The following is a 12,570-nucleotide window of genomic DNA, read 5'->3' as shown; positions in this document are numbered from 1 at the left end:
GTTACACTGCTCTTATCTTAATTGTGCTGAATTTGCCATTCGTATTTTAATATAAGAACTGTACAGGTGTTTAGTGTAGAACCTGCTACATTCGGAAAGTGTCAAGTGTCCTGGACGAATGAGTCCTCTGAGAATAAAATTATTAGGCTATAAAATTTCTATATTAGAGGGTTAGCAGTGTAATATTTCACAGTGGGCTGCACAAGGAGAACAGATTCCTGCTTGGGAGACTGAACAAAGGCCCTTAAACTCTATATCACTCAGTATGAGGAAAAAAGAAAAATGGATGTACTGTTGAATGAGGGCAGGTGTTGCTAGACTGTTTCTATGCTATCCAAGGTGGTTGCTTAGGTGGTGCTTTGCAGTTACTAAGGCATCCCATGTGGTTGCCAATATGTTACAAGTCTGTTGATATGCTGTCCCAGGTTGTTGCTAAGGCTGGGCCTTCACGACAAGATTTTAACCCCTTGCTGCAAATTTCCACAACCTGAAACGATTTTCCAGGTCGGGAGCTCGATCGGAAGCTGATGGCACAGATGATCCGGTAGTGTAAGCAGAGAAACAAGTGAATCTTGATCTCTGATCGAGCTCTGAAGTGATCAGAGGCCCTCCGTAAGGTGTTGCTAGGCTGTTGCTGTGCTTTCCAAGGTGGTTGCTATGGTATTGCTTGGCTGTTACTAGTGCATCCTATGTGGTTGCCAAGATGTTTTCAAGTCTGTTGCTAAGCTATCCCAGGTGGTTGCTAAGGTGTTGCTAGCCTGTTGCTATGGTATTCTAGGTGCTTGCTATTATGAGTTTATATGTGTGCTAGTATAAGTGTATGTAATGTCTATGAGGGGCAATGTGAGAGAATTTTATTCGTCAAATTTTGCTTTTGAATAGCAAAACAACATTTTCACCATTTTAACCTGGATAAACTTTCCATACTGTCCTCTTCTCACACTGAGCAGCAATAAAGTATCAGCAATATAACGAAATGCTATCATTCACTTGTTAAAACTAGTTTATTGCTTATTGAAAACTGCTTATTGAACACGTTATATTGAACATACTGAACGTTTAAAAATACTTTTGGCCAAACAAACATTTTTTTGGTGGCGCTAAACTGCACTGTCCTGAACTGATTCACTATTTATGTCCTGCTTTCTTTCGTGTGGCCTCTGGACCTCACTGCTGAGTGATTTAAGTAGTGAAGAATAAAGTAAAACAGAGTGGAAATGCCCCTGATAAATCTGTTAAAAGTGGGCATGAGCAGTTGAAATCGGTCGAGTTTGGACCAATATTTCAAGCTCTGAAAGAAAACGATGTTTTGTGGTTCGTGGCTGGGGAGACTGCAGACTTACAGACTTGGCGGACTCGAGCGAGCCGGAGGAGAGCGTGTCTCTGCTGCTGCGGCTCTTGGAGCTGAGGTAGGGCGAGGAGGACGGCGAATCGTCGATGTAGGGCAGGATGTCATGATGACGTCTTTGTTCCTCCGCCCGGTCTGCATCGTAGCCGTATGTAGGCGGAGTGCCCGTGAACGGGCCGTCTGAAAAAGCGAAAAAGAGAGAGAGAGAGAGAGAGAGAGAGAGAGAGAGATTAGATGTTTCTTGTAAACATTCCCATTAAAGCAGTGCATGCTGGGAATGTTACAGCTACACAGGTCCTTGTTTCCTGGCTTCCGCCTAATGAGCGCCGGGATAGGCTCCAGCATCCCCCACGACCCAGGAAGATAAGCGGCTTAGAAAATACGTATGCGAATTTCTATTGGTCCATTTTTTATGAAATTTGAACATCAGATTTTTAAAAACTGTGTAAAAAATGCCAAAAACAGAGATAAAGTTTTAGCACGTCAGTGATGATATTTTTAGTTGCTAATGTCCAGTTTGAGCATCCATTCACATCTATTATACATGGACGCTGTGTCGGAACATCTGCATTAACACACACAGGCTTAATGTTCACTTCTACTATTTTAGAAGCACTCGTGATCAAATGACGATTGGTTGAAGGGTTGCACTGTTGACTTTAATGTTAAGAATGTCCACCACTAAAAGTCATTGGTGTGCAACAGCTGTCATGTATATAAGCTATGGAAACTGTTCTCCTATAAAGAGAAGGAACCCTGACAGCAATGTTGGTTGACTGCTAAAAAAAAAAGACATCTCCAAAACTGGATCGGCACACTAACACAGCTGTTTCTGTGAATGCCTGCGTTATGTTTCTGTACATATTTCAGCGGGGGAGATTTTGGTAACCCCTTTCAGACCTCCCTGTCAGTTTTTTGCGCTGGTGTGGTCACAGCATTCAGCCACACAATCTAAACTCTGTCTGGGGAAAGACATTGACATTTTGCATTCTTACAACCCACATCCAAAACGGCAAGTCACTCACCCACACTGTAATGACTACTAACCAATGGCAGATGATGGAGATGGAATACAATACAACAAATACAACAGAATAACGTCAAAAAGCATCTTTGGGATTTTCCTGTGTGGGTGAGTGGGGAGGGGTTGCAAGGGTTTGTGCGCATCTCACTTCAGGATACCAACCAACAGACTGTGCACATAAACGCGGTCTTTAGGCTAAAGGAGAAACTCCCTTAAGCTCAGAGCACATTCACTCCATTTGCTGCACTTTACAACATGTCTCCTCACTGTAGACCCTCAAGGCCTTTTCTCCTCCTTCGTCTTTGTCATCGCTCCCCGCTATTCTCATCAGCCGAGTGACCCACTTTCACTCGGCACACGGCGATAATTTCTCTCTGATTAAACGAGACGCAGTGCTGAGCTTACAGGCCTCAGAAGAGATAGGAACTCTGCCATAACTACAGGCTCTGCATGTCTTTGTGCTGAGGAGGTGTAGTACTGAGGAGCACTCTCAGAGGGGAAAGGGCTCTCAGGCATCGGGGCCGAAACTGATCCAGGATCAGCTCTGACTAAAATATGCAGAGCAATGATTCAGCCAAAAATCACATTTACTCAATTTTCCCTTTCACCTTCACTGCAAAAAAATAATATCTTAACAAGTGAAAATTTCATAAATGCAGGAAATAAATCTAGAATTTCTCGTTATGATTGTTGTAAGTATATTATAAGACTATTCCACCTGATTCTGTAAATTTTCTGCTTGTTTTAAGTGATTTAATCTAGTGAAAGTGTCTGATTCCACTGGCAGATTAGTTTACCTGTTTTGAGAAATAATAACAATAATTTGCTTATTGCAAGAAACAATGCTTAAAATAATGAACATGATCTGCCAATAGAATACGACACTTTTATAAGATAAAACTGCTTAAAAACAAGTAAAAAAGTCTAGAAATAAGTTAAATAATCTTACAATATTATTACCACAGTCTCATAATGAGAAATACTAGATATATTAACTAAGTTTAAGATGTTTACACTTGCTATAGTTTTTTGCAGTGTAAACGTAGCTGAACAGTCAAGACGTGTTTGGATTCTGAAGGGTGCTTTTTTTCAGATTTGCACTGGTGCTACGAGGCTAATGTAGCTAACAAGCAATGGAAGATTATACTCATGGATTAGCAGGATGCTAGCTTCATGCCTTAAACACACGGGCGAACTGTGCGACTTATTGTTGTGAAAAAATTACCAAAAAGGAAGGCATATAATAACAGTAGCAGCAGCCAACTTGAAATCTGAATACTGTCCATTTTCATAGATAACAGTGTCTCATACAGTGTCAGAAACCACTTAATCAAGTGTGTTAGAGACACTGAACAACTCCAGACAGTTTGATGCGAACGTGTGATGATTTAGGTATGCATTTAGCACGACGCTAGTAATGGCTATAAGCTTCCATTAGTTGTTACATTAGACACCAAACATATAGTACAAACGTCAGAGACCACCCTTTATTTATTTTATTTACAGTCAAAATGGCAATAACTACAAGCTGCTAGTCTTCAGGAGAGGTTTCCCAAAAGATATAATAATATTAATTGGTGTAACTTCATGAATATAGAAAGAGAAAGTCAAAGGAAAATAAATGACAGGATTTTCCAAAACTTGAGTCAAAAAATGATCAAAAGATACAGAGAAAATAGGACTCATAACAGCCGTGCACCTGGAAGACCACCTAAACTGCCCCCATCAGATAAACAGCACTGACAGCTTTCATCTTTGAGAGAGAGGAGAAAATCAAGCTGCTTCAGATCTGAAAACATCCACAGGTGTTTCTGTCCATCCTTCCACTGTGAGAAGACGACTCAGCGCTGTGGGTCTGAAAGGATGTGTAGCTGTCAAGAAGAACCTCACTGAGAAAAGGAGACGGACACATCAAACAAACAATGCTGAACAATGGACTGACCACCCCAGAGTCCAGACCTCAACATCACTGAATGTGTTTGATTACTTCAGAAAATGATCAACCAGCTTCTAAGACTGAACTTTGGAGGTGTGGAAAAATATCCCTGCAGATTTCTTTGAAAAACTGAAAGTGGGTCCCCTGAAAAGAATGGAAGCTGTAATAAATGTCAAAGAGTGGACATTAAATTCTGAAAAATACATTTAGTTGTTGTGGCTTCTGTGTAATTTTCTATCAAATCTACGTTTTCTGTTTTTTTCTTTATACTAACTCAGCGAAAACCTGTACTTAATGGCCATTTTGATTGGAAATGAAATAAATGAAGTCTGGTCTCTTTCTTTCGCACAGTGCTGTGTCTTAACCTACTAAGCACATCTGGGATGAGAGGAAAACTGTAAATTAGATTTTTGTCCAAACCATAAATTTAACCTCCACAACCTAAAGATCACAGACCTTTCAGAGAGGGAGGAACATGCTGTGCAATCATCCTGCACTCATCAGACCAAAGATAATCTATTCTCTTCTTTACGCCAGTAGCAAAGAACTGTTCTCAGTACTAAAAGCTGTTATCACTGCTTTCTGTTCACAACTGGCAACCCTACTGCATTCATGAAAAGCTAAAGCTATTCGCAAAATCATTTACCACAAAGATTTTTATAGTCGGTGGGTTTATTTGAATTGTTAAGCGAATTCAGGCTGTATGAAAACACAAATAAAGCAGTTAATACACTGATTCACTCTAAAAGCACACAAAGGCACACAGTCAGATCAGATTGCTAATGGATGCTCCACCGTGGCAGTGAGAGAACATGATAGCGGCTCTTGAGAGAACATATTACAGTGTACAGTACAGATGAAATGATCTTGCTTTATAAAGGGCACATCAACAGCTTTTACTTTACTTTTTACAGTTTATATTACAGATGACCAGTTTTTTTACCCCCTTGATCCAACCCAAGTACTTTAACGGTGAGTATCGGCTGATGTAGATCTGATTTTTGTGTTTTCATAAGTAATACAACCACATTTTTTTAGTAAGACATGCTGGGCTGCCAATTATTGGATGTGCACTTGTATGTTTTGTTTTTGGCCCACCTTTTTTTTTAAATGACCATATTTTCTGTACTTCATTCAGATGTGCACATTATTTATACATGAACAATATCACATCAGAATTTTTTTGCTGAATTTAACATACTGGAAAAAAATGTGGCCTGTGCAAAAATTATGGCACATTTCACATTTTCTGCTTTATTTTATTTTTAACATGTTAAACTCAAATAAATAGAATTTGTGCATTAAAATTAGCATTAAAATGCCACTTTTCACTTGTTCCCTGTAGAGGATGCGTTAAATTATTTTTACTTAGAAAATCAACAAAATGTGTCATTTGAGCAGGGGCGTTCAAAAAAACTTGAACTGAGTTAAATTATTGGTATATGATTCAATTTGATTTGGCTCAACTATTTCTTTTTTTTGACTACAAAAAGTCAAACTACCATAGTCATAGCGTCATAAATACACCACAATTACATATTGCTCTGTTAGTATTTTGCTCCTTCCTCACAGTTTTAAATGCACTGTTACAGCAGTTAAAACACCAGTTTTAAATCAGAAGCAGCATAGCTGCGGGTAAAGCAGAACGTTTCCCGAGATACTCTTATTTTTAACAACTTGCAAGTGAAAAATGTGGTTTGAGCGCATTATACATGTGCTTCCGGTGGCATGTCACTCGCAGCAAGTGGCAGAAAAAAAGACTTGAAGCAGAGTAGTTGCACATTTCACATGCTCATGTTTTGAGGAAAGGTGCCTGGCTTAAACACAGACGAAACATTGGCAGAAACTGTGAGATTTCATTTTATTCTTTAAAATAGTTCCACACTTTAGACATTTAGACCACTTTGTTATCTTCTGAAAAAGTGCCTCAGCACCGCAGGTTGTGGATAATGTCCATTTATGGCACAGCTACGAAAGTGGAAAAAAAAAAAAAGAAGGAAAGAATCAGAAGTGAATCGGGCTTAGTACAGCTGACACCCTATCTACTAAAATATGCCACGAAAGTCTCCGATATCAATCCACTAGATCAGATTGAGGAACCCCTGGCTCATATTTCTTAACCAATTTAATGTTCAGGACCCACAGATCCAAAATTTTACTACACATTTCTTTAACATAAGAATAACATAGAATGTTATAGTTTTTGAATAATAAGCTTATGGCTGCCTTTACACTGTGAAACTCACATGCAACTAGTTGCATGTTATGAGTTGCCTGCAACATGATTTCGATGCAACCTGACAGTTGCATGAAGCAATTCAAAAACAAAGCTGCATGTTACACATTTGTTAAGCAAATTAGCAACTCATATTTTTGATATACTATCATTTTCAATATAAAATCATCAGTGAAGTGTTATTTACATTTCTGCAGCATTTTTACCTTTGTATATTTCTCCAGCTGCGACTGTGGTTCTTTTTAGCATTAGCGCTAGTGTTAGCTGACTAGAAATGTCTGTTGTCATGGCACAGAAAACTGAAAAACTACTAATCCTACATAAAGTCTCTGTTTTAAACTGGCCAATAAACCATCAGCAGTTGAAAGCATGTCGTTCGACGTGGTCACGTGATGCATTATTGTCATTCTGATTAGCTGTTTCACGAAACAACTGTTGCGGGTGAGTTTCAACGTGGTGCAACTGTTGCAGCTGAGTTTCAAAAGAGTTGCAGGACACTGTACTTTGTGCAACTCAAGTGCAATTTTGTTTCATGCTGGTTTCAAGCAACTAATGTATTCCAGGAAAGTTTCTCTGTGTAAAGCCAGCCTTAGGATGGAATCATTTTAACTTTAAGGGCTTAATTTGGTTGAAGTTAGCAGAACAATGTGACATAAATCTGCCTGTTTTTCTTCTTCCAGTAATTGCTACTACTAATGTATAGCATTTTGCACTCAGCTGCTTTGTTTACTAGCATGCTGAGTGCCTACATTTCCGGGCACAGTCATCTGTGTGCCAGCTGTGTGTATGTGTTCACGCAGAAAGCAGGGCCAATAAGACCTCCGCCGCATGAGCCTTCTGACTCACAGCAGCCTCATCACCATAAAACTCATCCTCCCACTCGTCTCTGCGCCATCCCTTCATCCTCGCTCTCCTCCCTCGCTGTCTTTTCTCCTTCTCCCTCTCTCCGTTCCTCCTCTGTCCCTCCGTCTCTACCCTTCCCCCAGCTCTACACAGATGGCCATTCCTCTTTGGCCTGGGGACACACAAGCTGCTGTGTGTGCACATGTGGGAACACAATCATCATCATCATCATCATCACTGTCTGAGGAACCAAAAGCCTTTCCAGAAATCACACAAGCACATGCACATACAAATCAAGTGATTTAGTGTCACTAGGACACTACGCACTGAATGTACTTGATTCCAGTGTGGACATCATTTCCATATGAATATCACATCAGCACTGTTCCTGCCAAATTATGCAAAGAGAAATGCATGTTTGTGTGATATATTTATAGTTGTACGCAAAGGTTTGGGTCAAATGACGTGTTGTTGATTTTCTAAGTGCGAATAAGTTAACACATCCACACACTTCTGCACATTTAAATGCATAATCATGGTTTATGTCGCTGCTGTCGGAGCAAAATCTCATATCTCCAAAATGGTAACTTTACAGGAGAAGGAAAAAACGACCTTACTTTTAATGTGTGTCAATGGAACCAGACATTTTTCCAAGTCATTCTGGGTCGTTTCTTTTGGTCCATTCATCATGAAATTTACACACAATGTAAAGGGCAACAGGTGTTTTCAAATTATGTCAAAAACTGAAAAACGTCAAAAATGGAGATTTTTTCTCCATTTTTCCTCCATTTTCAAGGTTTTGTTCTGACAACAGCGACATGCTGAATCCAACATATTGGGAAAAATAAGGCATAAAATATGGCCGATGCAAAAAACTACAGCATATTTGAAATTTTATGCATGTTTTTTCCCACGTTAAACTTCATAAATAGAACATTTTGCACTAAAACTTGCAGAAAAATTTGCAAATATTATATTTTGGTTTGTTCCCTGCAGATTCAAGCATGTCATTTGACTTTTGCGAACGACAGTGCACTTGAACCAAGTAGTTCAATACCTCACTTTTTTTTTAATTGGTGTAAACAAGTGTACTGATGCCGTCCACTCAGACGACGACTGTTTAAAAAGTACTGCACTGTCTTGAATGATGTTTTAACCCCTTAAACCCCAAGGGTCTGAAAGTGGGTCCACATTCCAATTCCTCACTCTTAAAACTACATAACAGGTTTGTGCTGGTAACAGAATCCTCTCAGGCAAAAATGTGGAAAACAACCAGGGTAGATGGTTCAACCAGGACCCTTCTGTGCTTTACCTCATTTTCTAATTTCCTCAAAGCATTAATGGACTTTTTTTTTTTACAGTATTTTTGAGATGTTCCCTAACACAGACACAGTGATAGCATGTGAGTCAAATAAAAAACCACACAACTGTCTTTGTAGTATGTGTTGCATCAATCTGAAGGTGTCAAAGCAACTGCATTCATGTGAAAATGTCAACAATCATAATTGATAATAATACTGTTCAATAAAGTAGATATAATATACTACTCAATAAGCATACTATTATATATACTACTATATACTATTATTATTATATAATATATTACATTATATATACACTACTATATACTATTATAAATACTATTCAATAATTTTTTATTGAAAAAAAAAGTATAAAAAAGACCAACTGAACAGAATCATGGTGAAATTTCATAATGCATGTTATCATTTCCTAAAGAGCTGTAATCGAACTGAGTCTCGGTGAGGTGAGAGATCAATACCACTAGTAGTTGCTGAATAATTTACAAATAACATTAGTTAATGAAAGATGGGTCTTAAAGGGGAATTCCACTAATTTTCCAAAATTTCTGCAAAAATAAATGGTTAATAAATAAACGGTCATTCAGAGTGGTGTGATCTGAAATACACCATTCTAGAGAAACTCGCAGAATCAGCAAAAGAATTATTTTTTCATGTTTAGCACTATTTTACCATCATTTACATTACATATAAAAGCTAAGAAGACTCGTGTAGGATCACTGGTAGTTTTGGACAGTAAATAAAATGTCTATATTTGTGTTGTAGACATTGTGACCCCTGGTTCCTATCACCACCACTGTAAAGACATCTGAGTCAGTAAGTTTCTCTACAGTGAACTATTTCACACCAAACCACTCTGAATGACTTTGATCTTAATGACTGAATTATGCAGCAGTTCTGATTGGTGGAATTTGCCTTTGAGATGAATAACAGAAAAACAAGCCTAGGAACTGGAGGGCTAAGTAAGCAGGAGATGTAGTATCTTCTTCTGTAGCAAGAACGTGTAGGACTTGGTCTCACATGCACAAGAGATGCAAGAGAAGCCAGAGGGTCTTGGCCTAATCCACTCATCTGACCAAAGGAAGAGACAATAGGGATGTGTTTATAAACAGCTGTCAGCTCCTGTGTCGTCCCGCATCGCGCCTAGGGTTTCTGTTTAGGCTAAAGAGTGAGCGTTTTAGGGGTGGGGGTGGGGTGGTGCAGGGGGGCCAGGGGTTGGAGCATAATGGTCTGGGTCAGCGAGATAACCTGGACACACCCTCTTCCTGCTTTTTGTTACAGATTCCATTAAAGCACTGAAATAAGAGAGTGAGAGACAATGTGTGTGAGCAAGGGAAAAGAAATGGTGAAGACAGAGACATCTCAAGGACAAAAAGTCGTCCTGTTTTCCCCGGCGCAGCCCCAAATATCAAATTTAAAAGCAATTTAACCCCCCGAGAAAAAGACTGTAAAGAGCGCAGTTAAAATTAAACAGCTGAAGAACAGCCACTGGCAATAATCGAACCGCGCATGGACTTCGTTTGACAAGCGTCAATGCTGAGAAGACGGATAAAGGAAGAACGACGAAAATCTACATGCTGGAACCGCTAAATGAGGCGAGGCCTCTGGTGATATAGAGAGACAAAGCCCTTAGTCTTCACCTTCAGGCCTCAAATGAAAAGTTATGATCAGTGCCAAATTAGCATCTTTAAGCCAAGTCTAGGCCCCTTTCAAGCTTAAGTATCAGAAGGAAAGAGCTCAAAGCCAAATTCAATGCAAAACAGCTGATTTTTGCCTTTATTTAGTGATTTCTACTGACGTGGCTCTCTGCTTTAGCAGCAATATCGTATTTCCTTTTTGTTTTGTTCTCTTAGTACAGTCAACACTTTAAACATCCATTCGAGCTGAGTCAGAGGTCAACTTCCTAATCAGAGACACCTGGGAAAGTAGACAGCTAACGGTTTTCTGCTGCACAATAATTCTAATTAAAACAATTATAACAAAACGAGTTGTCAGGATGAGCTGCACCTAGAATATGAGTGATAACTGTCCAAGATATCAAGTCAGTATACTTTTTATTGTTGCCATTGTTGCCACGGCTGCTGCCCTTTACATTGTGTGGACATTTCATGGTGTATGGACCAACAGGAATCGATCACAAACTGGGAATAAAATCTTGTTACATCAACTTGCAATAAAAATTAAGAGTGTTTTTCCTTCTCCTGTACAGTAAGCATTTTGTATAGAGATGTGATAATTGTATTGTATCGTATTGTTGTATCGTGAATAGCATATTCGGTTGTAACTAGATCACTAGATTCGGGCGCTATAAAGCACCTTCATTTCAAATAGTGTACTTTTATAATGTTGATGACCCTAATCAACTGAAAATAGCAACATCAGCACATTTCCAATATGCCTTATCTCTGCTGTATCAAAAAAAAAGTATCAAATCGAGACATCACTGTATCGTATCATATTAAAATGCTATGATTTTGATTTATATGAATACATGTGATATGATTTGAATCCATGTGTTTAAAAGAAAGAGAAAGTCAGGACAGACCAGCCCATAATTACATAATTAGACGGTGTCACATCCCAGCTGTGAACTCCCATCCTGTCACAAGTAAATGGGCTTCTTTTCTTATTGGGAGGCAATGATGTCATGTCCATTTCCCAAGTTCTGAAATGAGTGACCTTTTCCTGCCCTGCCCACAAATACATTCTTGCATAGATACTGTTGCCAAGTTGGACAAGCTTTGCAGAACAATGGCAAAAATCCCATTTTAGCTAATGAGGAAATGTAACTTATTTTAGTTCCCATGTGGCTGGGAGTTCAAGACAGCGTAACTGTCCTTGTAACTGCCCCCCATCACTAACCATCGCAGTTATCTGTTAGCTGATGTAAGCGAATTGGCAGTTAGCATTCTCCTCCAAGCGTGTTGAGCCTACCAATGACAATACATTGGTGGCAGTTTGAAAACATGATACTCTACATGTCTTGGACGAAGCACATGCTAGCCTTCACCCTCGCAGCTGGGTAGCACTGAGTGGCAGACCTAGCTAACCGGTGTAAATGACAATCAATAAAACTAGGGAGAAAATTGGGTTGAAATTACTCAAATTTAGAGTTATTGATTTCAAATGATATTTATTTTCTTTGTATGTCAACCCCAAAGTAACGCCTGTACAACCTTGCAACAGTTGCTAGGCTGTGCACGGATAGGTCAGTTAGCTACCGTGAAACTCTTCTACAATAAAACAAAGAGAAAAAAAGCAACTGTTAAACCTGCGGTCCAAAAATATGCCAAGACCAAAGCAGGCAATTCCTTTTTCCGAGGTAATCTCTTATCTCTCTGCCATACATATCCTGCGAAATACTCACAGTGGCAGTGTGCACAGTGGTGGGGTCGGATTCAGGAAGGCAGCCAAGGCCTGTGGCCTCCTACTGAGAATTTAATCAGCCTTTGTCTCCAAGTGAAGGAGTGAATCACAACACACAGGGAGCAAGGCTGCAATCAACACTGCACAAACACCACTACAGCATCACACACGCAATCTCTCTCTCTCTCTCCCTCTCTCTCCTCCATCTGCATCTTCCCTTCCCCTCTTCTGACTCTTATATTCGGCAAACGGTAAAATAATGCATATAGACGCTGTACAGAATCTGTTATGAGGAGACGAGAGGGAGAATAAGGAAAAGGGAGGGGGTGAAGGAGAAATCAGGGATAGAGAGTGAGCGAGAGAGCGAAAGAGAGCGAGATGACAGGCCTAAATCCAGCCTTGTAGATCAGGATTAAACTCCACTGATTCCTCCCTTCATGTCTCTTCCTCCTTGTTTATGTAATGCAGCTGAAGGGAGCTTGTGCTACCCCGGGATGT

At 39.6% G+C, this 12,570-nt stretch overlaps 1 protein-coding gene across 1 annotated transcript in view; it reads right to left on the bottom strand.

Moving 5' to 3' along the window:
* The window catches only part of bcr (BCR activator of RhoGEF and GTPase), a 159,258-nt gene that overhangs the window by 68,132 nt on the left and 78,556 nt on the right, over positions 1-12,570 (bottom strand). Inside the window, exon 2 of the mRNA XM_036588600.1 lies at positions 1,344-1,528. Coding sequence (XP_036444493.1) covers positions 1,344-1,528 — 185 coding nt within the window. The remainder of the gene's footprint in view (positions 1-1,343; positions 1,529-12,570) is intronic.

The sequence above is a fragment of the Colossoma macropomum genome, unplaced genomic scaffold (genome assembly GCF_904425465.1).
Source record: "Colossoma macropomum unplaced genomic scaffold, Colossoma_macropomum, whole genome shotgun sequence".
Taxonomy (NCBI): Eukaryota; Metazoa; Chordata; class Actinopteri; order Characiformes; family Serrasalmidae; genus Colossoma; species Colossoma macropomum.
This window is presented reverse-complemented; position numbering and strand designations above follow the sequence as displayed.